Source organism: Catharus ustulatus, chromosome 10 (assembly GCF_009819885.2).
Source record: "Catharus ustulatus isolate bCatUst1 chromosome 10, bCatUst1.pri.v2, whole genome shotgun sequence".
Lineage (NCBI taxonomy): Eukaryota > Metazoa > Chordata > Aves > Passeriformes > Turdidae > Catharus > Catharus ustulatus.
Genome location: NC_046230.1, coordinates 13,996,745 through 14,020,797, shown reverse-complemented (window position 1 = coordinate 14,020,797; position 24,053 = coordinate 13,996,745). Strand labels below are relative to the sequence as shown.

The window sequence follows — 24,053 nt, the reverse complement described above, 5'->3', positions numbered from 1 at the left end:
GGACAACAGGACTTTTGATCAAGGTTATGACTCTGAAGAAACACCTCCTTGCATGGAAAGCCTTTTCGATGATGCAAACTTCAGATGCAAAGTCTAATCTTTACATCAAAATCACTCCCACCAAAGCCAGAGTTCCTGATCTTGGCCACAGTGTGAACCCTCTGCAGGCAGACACATGAGCAGCTGTAAGTCAGCTTGGGAAGAGGCTCTTCTGCAGGCCCATATTCAAACAACAGCCTGGCAGGAGGAATCCAGTGCTGCCATGGAAAGCTCACAAGCATCAAGGAGGCTGCTGCACAGTACCATTGTCCTCAACAACCCCACCAAAGGGGTGGCTTCTTGTGCGATGAAGCTCTGCCTGCAACCCTATCCACAGAGGTGTTGACTGTGGGCCATGTCCCACATTGGATCCAAAGCCACAGGAAGGACAACATGCCTGACCCATGGACAGGGTGCCTCTTTTCCCTGTTATGGCTGGAGAGATGGAAACCTGATGCCAATGGCCTTGGACCTGAGATCACTTCCTGCATACGACATGGGCTCCTGCCATCTCCCCCTCTGCATCCAGGACTCCCTGCCAGACACTGCAGGGTGATCCATGTCCCGCTTCTGCAGGAGCTACTCCCCTCCACAGACCACTCCAATCCTGAGTGGCCCTCAAGGACAAGCCAACCCCAGACTGTGCAACAGTTAAATCCCAGCGCTGGCCTAGCAGGAGGGCCGGGAGATCCTGTTGCTTGGAGAAATGTGTTTGTCCAAGACAAACAGTGGCCGGGCATTGTTTCAGCATGAGTCAAGCGAGTGGAAACACTCCCGTGCCATCCTGTTTTGCTGTCTGGAGGTTTCCCCTACCTTCAGGATACGCAGACAGGCTCCGGGACGTTTCCGATTTGCTGTTCTCTTACTCCTCTGTTTCCTGTGAATGTCTGTGCCCAGTGCTGCTCGTTGCACCACTGCAGCAGTGTGAGCCTTGTGCAGCCCAACCTGTGCCTAGAAAGTGCAGCCCACAGCCAGGCAGCAATGGGCAGCTGATGGAAACAGATGGTGACTCGATCTCCATCCATCTTTCCCATTGCTACACAGCAGGAAAGATGGCACCCAGACCCTTTCTGGCCACCGGCTTACCCTGCCCCAGGAAATCGAGTCCCTAGCTCCATGAGGAAGCTCAGGACAGCTCTGCTAACTTGTCCCAGGTCCTCTGATGCTTTGGGGCACAGCTAGTGCTGCAGAGAGCTGTGAGAAATACGAGTGGCAACACAGAGACCCCACAGTTGCCCTGTAATCCTACTCCCTCCTCACAACCATTTTCCCAACTGATGCTTCAAGCCTGCACACAAGCCAAACAACACGGCTGGAGCTGACACCTCTTATTTCACACCTACAACATGTTTTTAATCTTTCTAAAAGTATAAAAATAGTAAAGATTTTTTTTACAAAGACACCCATGCTTTGTCAGCTCATGTTTGTGTCCAGAAACTCTTTTAGCAGTGAGGTGTGAGCCTCACAGAGTGCAGGGTTTGGCAGGAGGGCAGGTTGGAGTTTGCACAGCTCGGCCCACAACGGGTGATCTGGCGACAAGAAGGATCAGGAACTTGTTTTCATACAAAGATCAAAACAACACAAGAAGAAAAGCACAACATAGCCCAAAGTGACCCAGAATGTCAAAACTACAACAACAGAAAGTTCAGCCCAAAAATGCAGCCTGTGAGGGCTGTTAATGCTTGGCATGTTTGTCCCCACTGCGGGTGGCAGGAGGGAGAGAACATGGCTATGGCTTGGGTCAGGTATTCACTGCTCAGCCCCATTATCCCGTGCCTTGTCCCCTGCCATGCTGAAAGGCTCTCCAGCAGAGCACCCCAAACCTTAATTTAGTCCCCTCCAGGCACGCCCGGTCCCACAAAATACATCCAGGCAGCAGATCACCATCCCCACTCCCTAGTTATGCACTGAAATAATGCAAAACCCTGCAGAGACAAAAACAAAGTGATTCCACCCTGCACTAATTGCAGGAGAAGGAATTTGATTTACCCGTTCCAGGCAGTGCTAACGACAGGGATGTGACTGAGGCCACAGTCCCACAGCCCCGCGGCTGCTCTTGGCTGTGGCTCTTCCCTCCACCCCCCTTTAAGCTCTAACAATTGGATATGATTAACTGGGGCTGGATTTACCATTCTGGGCACCAAAATCCTGTCAGGATACCCAAAGCAGATACAGGAGCCCTCTACTCGCTGAGCATGGTGCCACCCTATGAAGACAAGACCTCAGCACCCCTGTCCCTCCAGTCCCAGCTCATCCTGCCAAGAGTACAAATCAGGAGAGAGGCAACACTTATGCCCCTGACAGAGATATTTTTTTTTCCATCTCAGGAATAGTGGTGACTTCTGTAGTTTGAGCAATCACATTCTCTCATATGGTTTAGACTTCCAGGAAGCAATTGGTGGTGATTACTGACCATCAATCCCCTTTTGATGAACTTCTCTCTGTCTCTACCCTCTTCCCATCTGGATTCACAAAGCAGCAAGAAAAGCTGGTCCAGATCTTTGCAGCTCAGCCCTTGCCCAAGAGTGCTGCTGGTCATGTCTTAGGAGGCTCAGTAGGAAAGTAGGCTTCCAGTAGGGAAGGAAAAGACGTACTGACCTCTTACACTTTTTTATCTTTCTCCAAGAACTCTTCCATTAGGATTAGCAAATCTAGCCAAGCCATCTCAAATGCTCAAACTCAGCTCTGCTGAGATCCATTAAGGTATCCTGGGATGATTATCTGATTTATCCTGAATAAAAAGAAAACCTGAGGTCTGTCCTTGGAACAATGCAGGCTAAATGAAACCAATTTGTCTAAGCATCTGGAAATATCTGTGTCCCTGAATCCCACCAGTGGTCCATGAGTGGGAAGGACTGGGTCATGCCTTCGTGAGTGGTTTCCAGCAGAGCTGGCAGTGGCTGGTGGACCAAGTGTCTGAAGAGCAAGGGCCCAAGAGGCCACCATCACTCTTGCAAGCCCAGGTCAGCAAGAGTTGTCCACTCAGCCTTCCCTGGAGGAAGCAGAAAGTGCACTGACACTCCAGTGACCCACAACCCCATTGTTGCCCAAACTCAATCCCTACTCTCTGCAATACTCCCAGCCAAAACTTCTAAGCACCAACACACAATTACAGCACCTCAACAGGCATGGCTGGGCAAACCTCTAGATGTACTAGAGTCCAGGCATGGATTTTGGCACTGATGATCAAGAATTTGGCTCTGGAAGTCTTGTGATGGTGTGTGAGAACAAGCAAACAAACCATAGCAATACTGTACACTTTGCTCATACCGATTTACAAGTTTGAGATTAAGTCCCCCTGCAGGAATTAAAGCAGGGAGACCACTGCTCCCTAGGTTTTTTTCCAAAGAGCAACCTGAGTTGAAGAAAAGCCACCAGCCAGCTGCTGCCCACTCCCTGCTCCCCACGGGGAGGGGACTGTACCTGTACACTGGTTGCATTTCCCTGGCAATCCCAATGACTGCTCCCTCTGGGAAGTTGTCAAACTCATCAAACAGGTCTCGGATGTTGGTCTTGTATTTCAGGTCCAAGTCCACCTGAATGATCCGTGTTATTTCTGAAAGCACAAAGAGGAAAAATCATCAATATAAGACAAAACTGGAACTCATGATTACCAGCAGCTACTGGAGGAACTGAACCCAATGAGGATTTGGTGCAGTCTGCTCCATAGGCAAGACTCGACCAACTCAGAGCAAACACAATCCAGCTGCATCCCCCACATGAAGCAAACTTCAACCATCATGAAGCACTTACCACTGTGTGTTTACTTCAGAAATAACTTCTGGTGACTCCCTGCTTCTATCCACTCCCTCCTTCCTTCCAGAAGACTGGTTTTCCATATAACAGACAAAAGCAAGCGGCAGCTTCAACCCAGCCTCTCTCCCTTTCTGGAAGGGCTTCTGTAGTGCCAGCCCCACAAAATCCCATGTTTACTTTCAGCTACCAAGTCCATGAACATTTCCCACCTCCAGCCAAGAGAGCATCCATCCCAGGCCCGACATACCAAAGCAATTCCCATCACAGACAACATCAGTTCACCCCATGACACCTCCAGTATCGCCTGCACAAACCCATTAGCTTCCAGCAGCTTCCCATGGGTTCCCCTGAGGAAGGGATTACAGCCCTCTGCCTGCACAGAGCTGCTGGTGATCTGCACCAGCCTGGAAGACTTTATTATTGCTGGTGGTACCCTCTCAAAGGCAAGGGGGGTTGTGAAGACATGGCAGCATCTTCCACTTGGAACAAGATATCACGAGCAAGGAAAGGCTGGGGGATGTCATTCTCAAGGCTGGGCCTGAGGTTGTTAACAGGGTCAAGCCCCTGCACAAATTTGTCCCAGTCTCCTCTACAGCACATAGGACTGAAAGATGGAGATGCTGCTTGGGAGAGTGTGCAGATGTGCCTTGACAAGACTGCTTGTCCCAGGAGGATCTAGGGATGCTGCATGGATTGCAGCAGGCCAAGTGCAATGCAGCAAATGCAAACACCACAAGAGATCAAGCCATCAGATGGGAGATCCCAGCCACGAGCAAAACAATGGTCATCTTCTGGCCAGGCCAACACAGCCCTTCTCAGGGACTGAAAGTGGAGCCACCCCCAGGGCATTATGTAATGCCCCCTCTATTTATATGTGTTATAAAAGCCAAGAGCAAATTGGTCAGGTTGCTTAGCACTCAGCACTAATTGGATTGTAAGGCTGTGTCAACCTGTTTTGGTCCCACTCATCATGCACAGGTGCCCTTACAGCTCCCTGCAGGCCAGACCTGCCTGTCACCACCAATTCCAGAGCAATTATCCTTCTTCCTGCCCAGTACCTCACCTTCTGTTGCCTGCATCTGCTGTGCCTCTGGGCAGGGCTTCCCATCAGGCTGGTGCTGCTGGGGCAGTGCCACCACGGTTCCTCATCCCCTCACCCTGTTGTGCTTGGGACAGACTGCTGGCTACTCCTGGCTGCTGAGAGCTCTGATGCTCTGTTTTCAGCCTCCAAGCCACCATGGGACTAGAGACTCAGAGGCACCAAGAGCAGCCAGGCACCAGCAGTTATCCCCCAGCACAGGAATGCAGATTTGCATTTTCAAAAGTGTTCATTGTTTGGTGTTTGTGTTTCAAGAGGATGCTGGGCTGTACAGCAGCTCTGAATGTTTTGCAGATCTTGCACTAATCTGGGACTCTTGGCAATTGGTCATACCTACCACATTGTCCTCATTTAAGAACAAAAAGGCCCTGTGAGGTTAAGCAAAAAATATACTGCTTACACTGCGAAGCACCCAAGCAGAAATATAAATCAAGGAGAAATAGTGTCTAAGCTACAACTTGGGCTCTATCTCAATTATTTTTTTAACATCCATCACACTTTCTCTGCTAAAGGGAAAGGCCATGCTCCCTTCAGCCGTCAGTATGGCAATCCTTGGGCCTACCTAGTATTTACCATCACCATAATCCTCTGTTTGCAAAGATTTAAACCTCAGGCACAGTAATTCACCATAGGCTAAAGCAGGTCTTGACCTGAAAGCAATTTCCCCCAGCCTTCTGAACTGCCTCAGAAATGGCCACTGCAACTCAAGCAGTGGATTTATGCAATGAGGAACAAGACATATATCCCAAATGCACCAAACCTCCTCAGTGACCTGAACTACAAGTGGGGCAAAATCCCCAAATCCTAAACATTACCACACTCTAGAATATCCAGACTAATCACAAAACTCCAGGATAAGAAGACCTTGGACTTAGAGCACAAGCTCAGCTCCACAAAAATGTGGGGAGCCTGAGCCCTACAAGGTACTGCTGAGGCTGGGAAGAGGGGATGGGATTCCCAGGGGCATCCCAGCACCACTCACCCTCATGCACAGCAGCTGTAAGATGCCTCATCAGGTTTTAATTAAATCAACTGTGAGACACGTCATCCAATTGTTCTCTAAAATTCCAGATGAACACTAACTGCAATTAATCACAGAGGAGAATGAAAGCTGAGCTTGGAGGAAGTTCCAACCCCAACCCTGCCTGCCTCAACACCTCAGTGGGTCCCTGTGCAACCCAGAGCATACTGCCCAGCCAGCTGTCCCTGCCTCAGCTGAGCAGGGAGCTGAGCTGAGCACAGCTGCAGTGCCAGGCACGGATGCCAGTGCCACAAGAAGCAGCATGGAGACACACAGTATACTTACACAAACACCCCAGGTTCTCCATCCTGCCCTTCCTTAGAGGCTTCCCACATTTGGCTCGCCCCAGCACACTGGTCCATGCTGTGCTCTGTGGTTCCCCCAAAAAACACTAAGAAATTAGACCCAGAAAGGACCAAGTGGTTTTTTTTTTAATTTCTTGGAAATTTAAAAAATTTTTTGTTAAAGCAAGCACGAACAGTGAGACGTAAGTGAGCATGGGTGACATTAAGCATCACTTTGCCAGATGCAGCTTGCACGCACAGATTAATGGCTGAGATGATTTCTCTGCCTGGGACTGGCAAGGGGCCAGGCACTAATATTTATGATGTATCATGCTCTTTCGCCCTTCTACCAAGCGCTTTGTCCTGGCTGCCATGTGGGGGTGGAGGAATCGCGTGCTCTCTTAGGCACAAGCTGCTCAGAGGGATCCAGCTGGAAATGTGGGGAAAGGCTGAGTGTTCTGTTCAGCAGTGAGTTTTCTAACTTTGCCATACTGTGCAGAATTCTCCACCCTGTTCAGCTCCAGCTCTTCCAGCCACAGCATGGAAAGGGGAGCTGTGCCACTCACAGCAGAGATGGTCTCCATTAGCAATGACAGTTTTATAGCACAGGTTGGCCCCATTTAAAGCTCGTAATCTTTTACTGCAGCCTTACATCAGCAGCTACAGCAGGGCTGTGCTCCAGGCTTGGCTCAAAACCATCCCCCAGCCCTGTCCAGAGGAGAATGGCCAGATTCAGAGATGCCTTATCCCACAGCCTCATCCAGTGAGGGAGCAGAGGCAGGGACAGGTCATGCCCTTGCACCCTGTTGCCACACATTCTCTGCCAGGACAGAGTGGGGCTATGACAGCACACAGACAGGCACCCCATCAGTGTGCTGGGGGACACAGCAGGTTGTCTAGATGCTCTGAAAGGCACGTAGGAGCCCCTGTGGCAGGGGGCAGCTCCTGCAGCAAGTCTAACAGCCCTTCCCAGGAAGCATGGGCCCAGGGATAGAGGAGGCGTGCAGTGAGTCAGGCCACCCACCACTGGAGTGACACTTAGGAGCAAACTTGGTCTAGATGAGCAACCTGATCTGACACACCTGCCTATGGCAGGGGGCTGGACACAGATGAACTTTACGGTCCCTTCCAACTCAAACCATTTTAAGATTCTATGATTCTTCCCAGAAGAATTTAGGATTCTTCCCAGAAATGTCAGGCAGGATCATGAATGGCAGCAGGGGGCATAGGGAAGAGGTGAATTGCTTTGGCAGACCTAGCCAGAGCTCTGGGAATCAGCAGCAGCTATTATCCCTCCAGCCCTTTAGGATCTGCTCCCATTGTTCAGAGCAGCTTATGGATGGGCAGCTTTGAACCTGCCCATAGAATAGGACTACTTTCACCTAACCTGACATGAGACGAGGGACTCTAAGAAATGTAAACAGTGGATTTATAACTATAGACCATTGATGAAGGGTCGGGTGAAGAGGAGATGCAAAGGCAGGAGCCTGCTGAGAGCAGCACAGGCTGTTCTGCAGCCAAAGTCATTTAAGTTCATCCCAACAACTTTCTCTGTATAAGGTCTCTCCTCTGGAAAAGCTCAGCCCAGACAGCAGGAGTAGGGCTGGGGTTTAAGTGCTGGCCTTGGCTCCAAACCCTCCACTTCCACACAAACCACACAAGATCTGGGGAAGCAGCATGCCACCACTGGCAGTGGAGAGGGGAAAAGTTGTGTCCAGGAGCTTAATACTGAAACAGAGAGCTGCAATCACAGCACAAAGGGCAGAAGCTGTCCAGAAAACATTGCACTCTAAATCAATGATAACTGAGCAGTGGTTTAATTGATGTGGAATAGAAGCAAGAATTGAAATACTGGAAGTGCTTTAACTCTCCAGCCCACCAACAAGCTCATGTTAGCACAAGCTCAGCCCCCTCAGAGTAAAAAATCCTGCCTGCAGCTAGGCTGGCAGAGGAGATACCAGGGGGGAACAGGACATCGCCCCACCAGGCTGCACTGTGCCCAAATCTCACACACACTCCTGAGGCAAACCCCTGTCACCAAAGCTATTTGGCTCTGCTCCTGCTATCCCCTGCATTCTGATGCTTCGTGCCAATGAGGAGAGACTCCTCCAACACAGAATAATGGAATGATTTAGATTGGAAAAGACCTTTGAGACCATCGAGTCCAGCTGTTAACCTGGCACTTGGCACACATCAGGTGGGAGCACCTTGACCTCCCCACACCTCCTCTGTATCACAGCAGTGAGTTTTGGGGCCAGAGGTGCTTTAAGAGGTGAGATCAACAAGGGCACTGCTGGGATAGCTACCCAGTTGTGTGACCCAGGCACATCACTTTACCTTTTCCCACGGAGCCAGCACCTGCCAGTCCTGCAGCATACGGAGGCAAAACCCCACTCCATCTCCATCCTTCAGAAGGCAGTGCAGGATGACGGCTGGGTGATGGCCTGGTGAGGGCTGGGACAGGGAGCTGCTGGAGGCACAGCAGCTCAGAGAACCTTATGCAGGGCCAGCAGCAGCTGCAGGCAGCACTGGTGACAGTGCAGCCAAATGACGGGAGTGTCCTCTGCTGGCTGCAGCTCTGGGTGTTGTGGGCCTGCAGCAGGCTGTGGGGACGGGCCAGGGGGTGGCTGTTCATTTTGCCACTTGACTTGGACCACCAGAAGGAAGAGAGCCAAGCAACTAGAGCTCTCTGAGCAGCAGTTAGAAGGGCTGGAGATCTCAGGTCTGCTGGTCTACAAATGCTGGGCACACCTGAACAGCCATCCCTTCACCTCTCTAAATTGCTTTGAACAATGTTTTTTTCAGTGAGGTGTTTTAGCTGTCCCCACCATGACAGGACAAGATCCCAAGGGAAGAAGGAGCTGTGAAGGATCAGCAGTGACTTTCAGATGGCTGCCTTGGGCAACAAACCTCCTGGAGCAGGGCAGCAGCCGCCAGCTCCAGTGGGCAGTGTGCCTGCAGGAGCAACACGCAGATCCACAAAGCTGCCTGTGCTGGCTGTGAAACCAGGATCCTCCGCCCTCACTGGCTCAGAGAGACGTGTGGCCAAGAAAAACTCCACTCCCACAGACAGCACCAAGGCCAAGCACGGAGGCAGAGTGGGTGACAGGCTCCAGAGGTCCCTATGCAACCCAGAGGGTACTGCCCAGCAGCAGCAGCCAGCTGTCCCCAAAAGCCTCAGCTGCAGCAGGGAGCAGGGCACAAGAACAGCTGCAGTGCCAGGCAGGGATGCCAGCACCTCAACAAGCCCAGTGTGGAGGCACACAGTGCATTTACACAAACACATGCTGGGTTCTCCATCCTGCCCTTCATTAGAGGCTCCCTGGGTTTGGCTCGCCCCCTGCACTGGCAGCTGCCCCTGGCGGCTCTCCCTGCTGCTGTCAGCAGGGTTGTGAGCAGCTTCCTCTCTGGCTGTGTGCTCCCCTGGCCAGGCCTTGTTTTCTCCACACACAGCCTCCCCTCTGCACCCAGGATTAATCACTGCTGCCTGCCCAGCTGACCTCGGCAGCACCGGAGAGCCTCGCCCAGAGGAAGCAGCCAAGGCAGGGGCATACGTGCACGTGTGCAAGCATGACACGCTCCTCAGAGCTTGCTACCACTGTGCTGGCAGCTGGATGGGCTGCAGTCCCCCTTCCCAGGACATGGTGCTGCTCAGAGCCCACCCTCCCAAGAGAAGATGATGCTACAAAGCCCTGCACTAGCAGAGCTTGCCAAGGTGCAGTGCAGCTTACCTTCCAGCTGCGTGCTTCAACACAGGTCCTCACGTCTGCCATGCAGCCAAGAGTCCCCTCTGCTCCTTGGGACAGCCCAGCAGCCACCTCCCCACCAAACAGGCTCCCTCTCTGCACAGAGTTCAGGGAAGTGCAGCAGGCAATGTGCCTCAACTGCCTGGCTGCTAACCAGGTTTCTGCAGCACTGATTAGGCACCCAGCAGAGCAGAGCAGTGGCTACAGCACAGCAGCTAATCAGCCTATCAGCTAATTTAAAAATTAGGCTGTCTGCCAGAGATAGATGACAAATCATTGCTACCACCCACACAGGGCAGGCACCTGGGTGAGCTCAGGGGTCTGGAGCAGCAGCAATGTTCCCAGGTATTGACAGTGGCATCACTTTGATTGCCTTGCTCCACACCCTGCAGCCATCTCCTGAGGGAAGGAGAAGACTCAGCAGGAGATGGATGTGTTTTGTTCCAGGAAATTAATTTTTCCCTTGCATCCAACCATCCCCTTGTAATCCATCAAGGTCTGAGAGACTAATATTTAGCAGTACTCAACACCTTGGCTCTTAACTGGACTCCAAGGCAGCAACATTGCTAAGCATGTAATAGGTTTCAGGATGGAGTTGGAAATGCTGTTTGCCTTGTATTTAATATATGCTACTGCTGGGGGAGGAGTGTGAAAACACTTTTTGGAGCTGGAGGAAGAGCAGCAGGAAACCTTTTAATCAGACAAAATAAGATTTGATTCCAGGTTGCTATAAATTACAAAAGAGTGGATGGAAAGCTATGAAGTAATGTGCAGGTGAGATGGAAAGGGAAACCAAAGAGAGATACAGGAAAATAAATTTTCTGGGCTCACATCCCAGTTAACTGCACACACTGGGGGAAAGGGCTGCAGGCAGATTTTGTTCTTGTTTCTTCCTGCTAAGCTCTAATGAGCTATGGCAGAGCAGGGAGAGGCTCTGGGAGACAGAAGCTCTGGCATTAACCTGGGCGGCCCCCAGCAGTTTCCAACCCTTTGGGGATGGGGCAACTGGTCTGGCTGGGGAGAGAGGAGGGCAGCACGCATCACAGCACTGGGTGATGCGACCCTGCTGCTCTATGGGAGCAGGGGGAGCAGCCAGCCCTGGCCTGACAGATCTAGGACATCCAAAAATAATCAACGGTGGCACTGCAGCAAAGGGCAGGCAGTGGAAATGATGAGAAGCGACACTACTCCCGGGTGCTGCAGGCCATGTCAGCCCCAGAGGCACCAGTGCCACAGGGAAGGGGTCTGTGCTGTGACGCAGCACTCAGGAGGCTTCCAGGCACTTGCTGAGCAGCAGCCACATCCCCCTCATCACAGCAGCCCTTCCTCATGCCTCCTCCACACCAGGGTTGGGGCCAAGGCGCTCTCCTGCCAGGAGAGGCACATCCTACAGGTAGCCAAATGGGGTTAGCAGCATCTTCTCAGCAGATGTAGACCCCTCCAAAAGGCCACAGCCTCTGGCGTTTACCTGGGGTGGCTTAGTCAGAGGTCTGCTGTTGCCTGCTCCTGAAAAGCATAATGAAAACAACTCTCTCAGCACAACAGGCTCACCCCAGCAAGGAACAATGGCTGGCACAGCTATCCCTACTGCTCACAAAATGATCATTCCAGCATCTTCCCATCACAGGATCTGACATAAGTGCATGCAGCTCAGAGACAGCCTGGGAAGGGAATCTGGCTGTTTTTCATGTGCTTGCAGCATGAAGCAGGGAGAGAGGTTATGAGAGCACATCAGACACTATTGACACTCCCTCCACCCCTGTAAAGATGGAAACATTTTTGCCAGAAAGTAAACCCTTCAGCTACTGCAGCATCCCTTGGGAACTGTGGTTTGGGAGCACACGGCTATGGGGCCGACTCCCATGACTCTGCCACAGTCTGCAATTTTCTGCCTTTTCCCAACATCTCCCCACTGGTAGCACAAATCAAGCCAGGAGCATCTGGGACATGGGCACTCTCCTCCCAGCCCTCTCAACAGCTGCATCTCTGCATTCCCTGATGTGGTGGGGCTCAGCAATGCTCAGCCAGCAGGAAAGGATCAGGAGTGACGCACTTTCAAAATGCTCACTTATTATAATTACTACAGTGATATGATGAGTTCTGTGGGCAGCTGCCCTGTGCACCAGGAATTGCTCTGCAGCTGACAGGAGGAAGAAGAGGGAATGATGCCTGCCTATCTCCCTCTGCCAGGCTCCACCTCAGAGACCTCTGATGCTCCATGTGACACAGGATGTCTGCAGTGCAACTCTGGACATGGGTGCTGTTGAGGGGACACATCACGTGTGGGCACCTGGCACCCCTCAGGTACACAGAGTCCAACCTGGGCGATCCTGTGCTGTGAATTCAAACAATGCAGATGCAACATTGAATCTTCATGCATGCATCTCTACAAAAGCAATCAACAATATCTTCAGGATGTTGTCTGTGGGCCTTTCCAGAAGGACACTAGCAGAAGACAGTTACTAGTCAAAGCATTATTCCAGTACACAGACTATTTTCCTGGTACCTCTGGGCTAAACCCCTTCCCCCAGCTCCCAGGCTCTTCACCTTCACAGCCAGCAGCAGGAGTGCTCCAGATACCCAGCCTCAGCACAGGCAAAGTGCCCTGAGAAAGCACAGCACAGCTCAGTGCCTGCTCCAACACGTCTCCTGGCTGGCCTTTGCCTTCCCTCCAGCTCTGTTTGGTGGGAAAGGCATAAGCCAATGTTCACAGAGGCCTCTGTCTCTGGGCTGGTACTCCCAGAGCAGACAAAGACTGATATCAGTTTCGTGAGAGACCAAGCTGGAGCCAGCAGCTGGATCCTGCTGCAAGCAGCACCAAACCCCAAGTGACTGGGGCTTGGTCATTATCAGGCTGCTTGGACAAACATCATTATAATCTGGCCTATGCTTACCAATCAGTACAGCTGTTGACAATGAGCTGGAGAAATTGCCCTGTTCAGAGCCTGAAGCCAGGGAGAGCACTGGACTTCCCACGGATCCTGATGTGTCACAGGCACTGTCTGGACACCCCCTATGAAGCCAAAGGCACAGCTCCCTGCTGGCAGTCACTTCCCCAGATACAGTGCTGCTTATTCACCCACAGAAGCCACTCCTGCTTCCCCCCATCACCCACAGCTGTGTCCTCCCAGCTGGCAGCCCCAGGACACACTGGGGCTTGCTGTCTATCACACAGCATTGGCCATGATTCCCTCATCCATGAGGCAGCCCAGCACTTAAAGCATCCTGTAGAAAGGAGCTCTACAGATCACCACACTCTGTTTTGAACACACTTCTCACCAACTTTGATGTCCCCCAGTTCCTGAACAAACTTCTGCCTTGTATGGCTCATGGCTTCATGGACCACACCATAAACCCCTCAGCCAGCCTCCTCCCCCCAGACTGGAGGGTCTTATCCCTCACTGGGCTTACCCCACACAGAAGCCACTGTCCTCTCTAAACCTCTTTCATTTTTTACCAACAGTCCATCTTGATATACCATAAATTTTGGCATTTTGGAATGATTAGCTCCACTCTGTTCTCCTTTGTCATTGCTCGACATCCTTATTTAGTTACACAGAAACTTACTCACTTTCCCCACTGACTCTTCGTTACCCTGCAAGCCTCCTGTGAACAGCCTTACCAAATGCACCTGCACAGCAAGCCCCTGAGTTTTCAGGCAGCAAGTATCCAGGTGCATCTTCAGCATGTGGAAGATGCAGCATGCTGCATGAGGGCTAACCTCACATCCAGCAGAGCCCAGGGACCCTTTGCAACCTATGTTCATCTTCCCATCCTTCATCACAGCTTCTGCCTTCAGGCTGGGCTGGACAGTGAGAGAGAAACCCTGAGAACATGCTGCCAGGGTGGAGATCACCATGCCCAGAGATGCTGCTTCTCCCCATGAAGACAGTCACCTGTTTGTACCAGCCAGGAAACCCTGCTACCTCCAATTTGTCAAATACCGTCTTCAGTCAAGTTCTGCTAAACACCCTCACTCCATGTGAGGCACGGTACCATCAGCCAGGTTTCAGAGCCTCCCCTGAGCTAATGGAACTCCACTCCTCTGTTGAAGTTGGCAGATAAGCCACAAAGCTGCTTCTGTGTCATGTCTCATTTTCCCTCTGCTCCTTATTCTCCCACAGGGCCATCCTGCTGCAGCACCATTAGCAACACCAATGAACACCAAATGGCAGTTTTCAAACCTCTACCCAAGCTGCTGGATGCTGCTGGCTCTCCCTTGGTCCACCAGCCCCTCAGGAAGACCACTTATTAAACAATTTTTTCCTGAAAACTACCTGACTTGGGCCAAGAATGGGTGCCAAGAATTCCTTGGGGAGCTCCCAAATTTCCCAGGCTGCTCTTCTGTCACCTCAACTCCACCTCCCCTCACTTGTGGCACCAGGAGCCTGTCCCCAGACCTTGCCTGCCAGACAGACCTGCCCAGACATTACTCCTTCATGTATCCATAGAAGGGTGATAAAAAGCTTGTTGGGCCCCCTGAAATTACACAGCTAAAATGACAAGTGACAGAGGGATCAAAGCCAGTCAGGAAGGAAGAGGTCCCCTCTGGATGGGCACACTTAAAAGGAAAATGAAAAGGTCTGGGCCCTTGTTCTCCTTCCTCCTCTTTGTACTGCTCTGCAAGTCTTAAGACCATTTCATGCAGGCACCGTCTCTGTCCTGGCACCTCCTTCTAAGCCTGAACCTGCTTGTCCTCTCTGTGTAACTTTCCCATCACTTCTCGTTTGCAGAACCATTCTGATGGATGAAGTCCCACTCCAGCTCCCCAGGCCTGGCCACACCACATTAAAACAGGATTTATGAGCGTTGAGCACAGACAAGAGTTATGCAGTCTGCACTTCTGCATGCTGCATACCAACTCCCCAGCTGGTTTAAATCAGATTAACTCCACTGATGTAAGACATTTAAGGCAGGAGTGTTCCATGATTTACACCAGCTAAGAAGCTGTTATACTATAACTTGGCAGCTGCAGGTTTTAGATCTGAAGTTTTTTGGGCAAAGATCCCAAGCAACAGTAAACGACAGAGCAGCTGAGTGGCAAACCCCATTTACCCTCAGTGCAATGTGCATGCAGCCAGCACATGTCCCACAAAAGTCCCTTAAAAAATAAAAAGAACCCAGTGTTCAGTTTTCAGTGCCACCGGTCTGCAAAGTAAGTGCCCCATCACAATCCACAGGCTCCAAACAAATCACTAAATCATGATACTGTGGAAATGCCTCCCTTCAAAAAAAATGACATATTTGGTAAACGAAAGCCAGGCAAATTTTAGTACAAAGGTTGCTTGCTACTGAAAAAAACCCCTATAGACTGATTAATGCAAATGCAAATGAACACAACAGAGAGTTTAATATTCAGATCAGGATCTTAATTTCTGCTAGAGGATGCTCAAGCTTCCAATCAAATCTAGATTCCACAAAAAAAATGGTGCTAATGCTATGGAGCCAGATGTGCTTGGAGAGGTGCACAAAGACACAGCACTCAGGGCAGAACACAGCATTCAAGGCAGAAGAAATGGGAAAGAAATGCACCAGGAAAAACGGTAATACTGCCTGAAAAAGAAGGTCTGGTCCTTTATCTTCCATCTCGGCAAAGCGGCTTTTTCAGACCAGCAGACACCAGCTTGTCAGAGGTGAGGAATGGGCAAGAGCCCAGTGCCATTCCCACATCACCTGCAAGCCTGTGAGTGAGCAGCAGAGCTGCAGCCTTTCCTGATGCCTCTTGTTCAGTGCTGGCCACACAGGGAGGGGTCCAGTGAGCCCCACCCGCCCCATAAATCACCAGGCACCCAGCACAGTAAACCTGACCTCCCCTGCAAGGGAAATATAAATCAGCTTTACTAGCAGCTTCTGAAACAAAAACTAAACTCATGAAACTGTAAAAACGCCTCTTTAAACATCCTGTGCCCCAAACAGACCACTGAAAGCCCCATCAGGCTGAGGGAGAGCAAACAAGCTTTCCAAGAGATAAGATTCCTCACGGGTTGATGAACTGAGAAAAGGCATTTCAGACTGAGCAGCTACTTGCTGGCAGGCAGCAGACTGGGATATCTTTAGCACACAGTAAAGACAGAGTAGGAAATCAGGAGGAGTGAATTAGCCAGCATTAATACCATCATTTGTATGCAGTGTACTTCAAAGCATTCACAGTGCAGACAGCACCAGACATACACAAGATTACCCAAGTCTGACGGAGAGCCAAGTAGAGCACATTTGCTGGAGCCCACAGAGTAACGATCAGTGAGCTTGGATGGGACCCTCAGGGCCACCACTGCCCCACTGTTTAATGAGATAGTGTGGGAAGGCCATGCCAGGAGGACAGGGGAAAGTCCACAAAGGACAGAGGAAACGTCATGAAGCAGAGCAGAGGTAGAAGCTCCTGAGTAGAGCCAAACTGGGACAGGACTCAGCAGGGACACAGGGGAGGTGTATATGCTCACATCCCAGTGAGAGTGCAACTGAGACCCGTGTAGGAAGTCTGCAGGGAGTATTAGAGCTGGGCGAGGCTCCAGATGCCAAGGAAGCTGCTGGTGCCAGCAGTGCTAGCCCTGGGAACGTGTGTGAAAAGGCCCCCATTGCATGATATCCACAAACTGCTTTGAGAGGCTGGTGACCTCCTCCTGGGGCAGGTGTACGGCCAGGCAGGGTCCTGTGGCTCCTTGCCATCACCGGTGTGTCAGGCCAGTGAGGCAGCTGACAGAGAGAGCTCAGGGACCAGCACAGGGAACGGACAAGTAGGGCTGCAGGAGCTCCAGTGAAGGGTTTGGAGCCCAAGGACACAAAACCCTACTTGTGCAGCCAAAGACTAGACAGCACACTGGTTCCACGAGAGGCAACTGCACACAGCTGGGGAAGAAAATTTCATCAGCTGAGCCAAGCCCCTTCTGCCACCTGCCTTGTTTTCCTGCAGAGTTCTTGTTGTTTCTGCACTCGGTAAACAGCAAAGGCAACATAAGGAAACTTAAGTGATCAATGGCTGCTAATCAGCAAAGTTTTCTAAAAGCTCCCTAAAGCCAAGAGGAAAGTCAACAACTACTCTCTGCTGATTCTCAGGAGTGCACAGCTACACCACAGCACCTCTTTCTGCTGGCACCCCAAGGGGAAGGGGGCTGTAAACACATACAGAACAGGCCTGCTTCCTCCTATCATCTCAGGGCATAAAGGCAGGGCCACCTGCCATGTGACAAGGAGAACCTCCTGCCACTCATGCCAGAGGAGACCTGGATGTGGTCTTGGACTGATGAGTACATCATTCTGCAGGAAGGAGCAGAAGCCTAGGGGTCCATCCCAAAAGTTTATTAACTTTGTATTTCAAATAGCAGCAGATAACATCTCTGTGCAGAAGAGAAAGAGAGCCTGTGCTGCTGGAGCACAGCAGAGACCTACCTTTGGGCATGATGCGATGCATTGCAACTGACAGGAAGAAGATGGAGTCGCTGTAGTAGGTCCCCGATCCAGCGCTGAAGTGTTTCTGCATGGCCTCAACGATGGGAAACAGCTTTTCTGTCAGCTCATTCACATCATGGACTATTACCTGGCAGAGACACCAGAAACACCACTCAGCTGCTGCTTCAGGGGACAAGCCCAGCTCCAGCAGCCTTTGCTCAGCTCCCACCAGCATGGGGCAAGGCGGGAGGTTGGTAAAGCACAAACCGTGCTGGTGGCATTGCAGATGCACAAAGGGGCCTGGCTGCCCCAGCCCCTGCACATCCTCTTGATGCAAGAACCAGTCAAGTACAGGGAAAGGACAAGGACTTTTACAGCCATCTTGTAACTGTAAGGTGGGCAGGAACTTGAATCCCCCTCACACAACCAAGTAAGTGTGTTCCATATTTTGGGCTATTTCTCTAGTCTGTTCCTGCTGCCTGATGCAAGCACATATCTGGTCTCCCATATGGAGTCCATCAGAAGAGGCAAGTTTGCTCCAGGCTCTGGTATGCTGCTGTTTAGAGCCAAGCCAGAGCACGTCACTTACCCTGAGGACCAAGGCTTGCTCCCTGCTACAGAGGCAGGCTGTGACAGGGCAGCAGCAGGGACGCAGCCCGGATTTCCTGCTCCTCAGCCCGGCATGGAGGCAAGCTCTGCAGCACGTCCCGGCAGGGCTGCAGGGGGAAAGGGAGGACAGGCCGCAGCACGCTGATGAAAATCCAAAAATCAGGAGCTACAGCAGAGCCAAGCAACTTCTGCAGATGGATCTCAGCCTGCCTGTGCTGGAGTTTTTCTGGAGCTCAGCCAGCACTGCTCTGCATCCCTCAGCCCTGTGGGAGCCCATGCACCAACATGGGCCCTGGCATGCCTGTGCCAGCTGTGGCTATGTCCCAGAAACAGGAGCAACCCCAAATGCACCTTGCCAGCTACTGAAATTTTACAAGCTTATAATTTATTTTGGTCAAAGTCCAATGAACAGAAACTTTCATGCAGCTCGTTATACCCACAGAAGGATACAGGTCACTGAATCACACAAGATAATGAGAGGGATTTTCAGGATAATTAAGAGAGATGAGGGACATGACCCTGGTGCAGATAAGGGGGAGTGCAGGAACTTGAGTGTGGAGACTTGAGGTCGTGCCGCCTTCTTCAGGTCAGGGAAAGCAGAAAAAGCCCTGCTGGAACTAAAGTCCAGCGAGGACATGACAGTACTTGCAGCAGTACTTGAATTTTGGATAGGGAAACCTATTGCCCTTGTTTGAGAGACACCAAGACACTTTCAGAAGCTGGCCCTGCCTTCAGCAGGGCACACAAACCACAATCTTTTGTAGTTTCTTTCAAACTAAACTATTTCAACGATTCCACAGTTTCACTTCTTTTCCCTACTAAAACTTAATCTGCTTAACAACAAGGGGCCCTGCACTATATGCTTAAAACATGCAGGATAGAGCATTTGCTCTAAAAGAAAATCTAAACCAAGCCAAATGCTTCAGAGGAGAAGGTGGCTCTGGAGCCAGTGCTGGTGAAATGACCACCCTCTCTACAGGGTGCACCAATACTCAGCGAGGCTGGGGCAGAGATTAAGGCAGTGAGCAGTCTGGAGCTTCTTCCTTCCACAGCTTTCTGCAGAACACATTGCTCAGACCAACGCACTCTCACAGCAGAGTGGAGCTTGCTGGATGCAGGGTTGTGCTTGTGGCACCTACAGTGCACTGAACATGGTGAGGTGATGGGCCTGTCCTGGCACTGGCCAGGATGGCTCAGCCCATGGCAGGGCACTGCTGGAGGACAGGCACAGCTGAGGTCCTATGGGCCTGTCCTGGGGAGGGCACCCTAAACATCCATGCTTGGCCCTTGGTCCTTGCTGACAGCTGGGTGCTGTAGGAGCCCTCATGCAGGCTCTGTGGCCAGCATGTCCCTCAGGCTGATTCCATGGCCAGCATGTCCCTCAGGCTGATTCCATGGCCAGCATGTCCCTCAGGCTGGCTCTGTGGCCATCACATCCCTCAGGCTGGCTCTGTGGCCAGCATGTTCCTCAAGCTGGCTCTGTGGCCAGCATGTCCCTCAGGCTGGCTCTGTGGCCAGCACGTCCCTCAGGCTGGCTCTGAGGCCAGCATGTCCCTCAGGCTGGCTCTGTGGCCAGCACGGCCCTCAGCAGGGCTCTGTGGCCAACACGGCCCTCAGGCTGGCTCTGTGGCCAGCACGTCCCTCAGGCTGGCTCTGTGGCCAGCATGTCCCTCAGCAGGGCTCTGTGGCCAGCATGTCCCTCAGCAGGGCTCTGAGGCCAGCATGTCCCTCAGCAGGGCTCTGTGGCCAGCACATCCCTCAGGCTGGCTCTGTGGCCAGCACAGCCCTCAGGCTGGCTCTGTGGCCAGCACGGCCCTCAGCAGGGCTCTGTGGCCAGCATGTCCCTCAGGCTGGCTCTGTGGCCAGCACAGCCCTCAGCAGGGCTCTGTGGCCAGCATGTCCCTCAGCAGGGCTCTGTGGCCAGCATGTCCCTCAGCAGGGCTCTGTGGCCAGCATGTCCCTCAGGCTGGCTCTGTGGCCAGCACAGCCCTCAGCAGGGCTCTGTGGCCAGCATGTTCCTCAGCAGGGCGGCCCCACTGCTGCTGTCCGGGCTGCTGGGCTCAGAGCCAAGGCCTGCAGCAGAACAGCAGGAAAAACACAGAACAACGTGTACCAGGAAAGTGCAGCCACACCTGGCGTTGGATAGCACAGCACAGTCCTCAGGACACTGCAGGGCAGGAAACTCTGTCACCATCAGGCAGCACCTCACCCCAGCCCTGCCGAGCTGCATGGTCAGTTGTGCCATCGCGGTGACAGCAGTCACCACATGTGACCAAACAAGCAAACCACTGCTCTCCAGGTGCAAAGGCACTGACAGCCTCTTCATGAAACACCACCACCAGCACGGGGATGTGTGATGCTCTGCTCCCAGATCAGCTTGGCAGGGGCAGCTTTGGGATCTGGCTGGACTGGAGAAGCACAGAAGGGAAATACAGCACCTGTTACCACCCTTCTGCATCCAGCAAAGTCAGCCTGAGGTGTGCACAGTACATAGGAAAGGGGAAAAAATGTCAAACCAATTCCATCACCTCTGAAGTGAGCACACTGCCAAGCACCACTGAACAATAGTTATAGGAGAGATACTCCTAAAACTCCAGACACAGCATTATCTGCCTTTCCACTCTTGCCAAAGAAAACAGGAAAACTTGTCTTTTGCCCACCCTTTTACACTTCTGCAAATCAAACTCCTGTGCAGCTGAATTTTGCTCTCACAGCCACAGGCCAGGCAGCCTCTCTGGGACTGTAAAGCCTTCTTCCCTTCTCATTGCTGACTTTAGCACAGCTTGTTAATCTGCTGCTAATTTTGTACTTCGTTATTTATTTGTGTAACAGCTCTTAGTAAATCCTTGTAGCTAAATCCGACCACGTTTTCTGAGGACATTAAGAAAAGTTCTAGGGGTTTCCTGTGCAAGCACAGTTTTATAAACACGCATCCCACACTGATAAAAACCCTTTCTACTGATTCACTAGGAAAAAACAACTCGCATTTCTTTTCCCTTTAACTTTCCCTCCTTCCCCTGTGGATCATCCTCGCAGGTCTCTGTAAGCATGGCATGATGGCAGCCCAGTTACATCCACCCCAGCAGCATCCTTCGTGGGGCTTACAGGAAACCAGGATGAGCAGAGAGCCGAACGCGTAGCTCGTGTTATTATGGCAGGGAAATTGAATCAATAAGAGAGAGGAATCCACAGCCCGGAGTAGCAGGAAACGGGGTGAGCCGGTGCTCTTGTCAGCACAGCGTCGGCAGAGGCTGGCCCTAGGCTCGCTGCCCGGGGGTCGGGAGAGGCTACAGAGCCTCTGCCACCCGTGCGCGGGACACGCTCTCTGCGCTGTCACAAAGCCCGGTGAGAGCCCCCGAGGCCCCGCAGGGCAGAGCAGGGCAGGACAGAGCAGGGCAGGACAGGACACGGCACCGCCGGCCGGGTCCTCCCGCCGCCTCCCGGCCGCACTCACGGAGCACCAGCGCCCTCTGCTGCCGCCGCCCGGCTGCGCTCCGGCCGCACATCTGGGCCACAGCTGCACAGCCAGCGCCAGCGGTGACGCCACGCAGCGACCGCCCACGCCCGGCCAGCCCTGCCCTGCCGGGAGGGTCCAGTGCCTCGGCTGCTCCCACACACCCACCGCTTGCAGCCCACAGCCCTTCTGCCCTCACGCCAGGCACAGTCCCGGGCTGCAGCCAGCTGCTTCAGTCTCCAGAAGACTTGGAAAGTCACTGAACCTGCCTAGGGAGAGACAAAAGCTGCCCACAACCTTTCCTAAAGGTTACGATCCACATCTCGCTCTGGGCTTCACTCTAACAGAAGAGCCAATTGATTCTGGCTTTGCTAGGATGGGAGGGCAAGGGCAGCTCCAAAAGCAGCGGCTGAACCACAGCCTTATGAAGAGAAGGTAAAGTTAAGAAGGTTTTATCAGTCCTGCCTCAGTGGCTCCAGCTGCCCCCTGAGCACTTCATCAAGCCTTATATTTGGGCCTATGCTAGGAAAACGGCATAAGATACAGGAGAGTGTTCTGCATACACCAAGAGCAGCAGAAAACAAGAGGTCTCGGGCTAGAGATGGGATACCACTGGAGGTACCTGAGCATCAAGATCAATCATCTTCAACATTTTAGCAGGAGCACCATTAGTCCAAGCTAGGCATAAGTTTCCTGCTGGCAAAGAAGAGGAATGGGGTAGGCTACAAGAATAAAGAGGTGCTGCCGCCTGTTGGCATTGCAGAAACTGGCACAAGCAGGACAAGGCTGCATGGTTGAGAGCAGAACAGCCTTTGCTCTGTACCTAAAAGCAGAGAAATGGACTGGGCCAAAACATACGGGCAACTAGAGGCTAGCCAGTGAAACCAGGGTACAACAGGCTCTGCCAGGAAAGAGAGAAGCAGCTGTCCCACCGAACAGTTCACCTGAGGCCTCCAGATCATGCTGCTTGCTTACACCCAGGAGACAGTTCTGGTGCCAAACAGACTCACCAAGCCATGAGCCAGGTTTCACCTGTGACTCCACGGGCACCTACAGAAAGGGCCCATCCACAACAGACAAATCACTTCATGCCTCCAACTCCAACTCCCAGCCCCTGTTGCTCTGGAGGAGTGAGGCTGGCAAGGCTGTCTGAAGAGTTTGTTTCCCAGTCACTCACACAAAGGGGTGACTGCAAGGGATGTGCACACCATGGTGCCCATGGGGACATAATTCCACAAACCTGGGCTGGGCTGTTGCACCACATCAGCGCTGCACTGCCTGGGGCAGTCAGTCCATCCTGCTGTAGAGTGCAGGAGTCCTCCTGAGGGAGCTGTGCACACCCTCCAGACAGCCAAACACAGCTGCATGGTATGGGTCTCCCATCACAGGTACAGGACCTGACTGAAGGGCAGCACTAGGAAAGGGCTTGTTTAACGAAAATGAGTGGTAGAATTATTTACCAGGAAAGCATCTGTACGAAAAATGTTAAAGTTACACTTCCAGTTACATCGTGGCAGAGTTCAGCTACTATGAAATACAGGACTTATGAGCAATAAAAGTTACAGCAGGACTAGAGGACATTTCCAAGCAATGCTCTGCAGCAGCACCTCAGTACAGGTTACCTGGAATCTCTGAAGTTAACACCCCTCCAGTTTTCAGACACCTGTTAAATGCAAAGGAAAGCCTGACTTTGCATAAAGTACACTGGCTGTGGACTTGGGAGGCAGAACCACTTCCCTGGAAGTAGGAACATTCACAAACAGATGCACACCAGCCCCTGCAGGCTCTCTATTCTGGCCCTCAAGAGCCACCAGCAGCAGGCCAACCTTCTCTCCTGATTGGGAAACCATCGAGAGACGTGGTCCTTGTGTCGAGATGCTGAAGCAGAACTAACAGGGGCTGCAGGAGAGCAGCACTGCTTAGAGCAACTGCTCCTGTCCAGCACAGGTGGAGGTGCCAGAGATGTTCCCAGCCCACGCTACTGCCCAGTCCCAGCTGAGAGCACTGGGCTGCACCAAGAACCTCCCCACAGGGAGCAGCGATGGGGACACAGAACACGCCCCTCAAGACTCCCGAGACTCGGGAGCAGCGGGAGCTTCTCCAGCAGAGTGGGACCGACCGGCGCTGCCGGCACATGGACCGTCGGTTGAGGCAGTTCCTTCAGGCTGGAGTGTTGCTCGCAAAGCCCCGCGGGAAGCTCACACAGGACATCCCCGCTCGCTCCCCGCGGGCCCGGCCCGCCCCCGACCCCGCGCACCTGGTGGCGGAAGGCGGCGCCGCGCAGCAGGTCCCGCAGCAGCCCGAGGCCGATGTCGCGGCTGGCGCCCTCGGTGACGAGGTGGAGGTGCAGCACATCGGCGGCGCCCAGGCGGCCGTGCTGCAGCAGCGAGCGCAGCGCCGCCTGCGCCTTGTCGCGGAGCGCGGGGTTCCGCTCCGCCTTGGTGAACATGAACAGGAGGTGCAGCCCGCGGGGCCCCGGGCCGGCCGGGGCGGGCGGCGTGGCGCGGAGGCGGCGGGTGGCGCTGGAGAAGGTCTCGCCGCCGCCGCCCAGGTAGTAGAAGGCGCAGACGGCCAGGGCCGCGGCCGCCGCCAGGGCCGCGGGTTGCGGGCAGCGCAGCCAGCCCCGGCGCGCCGAGCCCCGCAGCGCCGCCATGGCGGG

General features: G+C 52.8%; 1 protein-coding gene across 1 annotated transcript in view; it reads right to left on the bottom strand.

Moving 5' to 3' along the window:
- The window catches only part of XXYLT1 (xyloside xylosyltransferase 1), a 33,640-nt gene extending 9,593 nt beyond the window's left edge, over nt 1–24,047 (bottom strand). Inside the window, exons 1-3 of the mRNA XM_033068913.1 lie at nt 23,652–24,047; nt 17,332–17,479; nt 3,463–3,595 (exon numbers count right to left, since the gene is read on the bottom strand). Of these exons, the coding sequence (XP_032924804.1) occupies nt 3,463–3,595; nt 17,332–17,479; nt 23,652–24,047 (677 nt within the window). The remainder of the gene's footprint in view (nt 1–3,462; nt 3,596–17,331; nt 17,480–23,651) is intronic.
- Between the last annotated feature and the right edge of the window lie 6 nt (nt 24,048–24,053).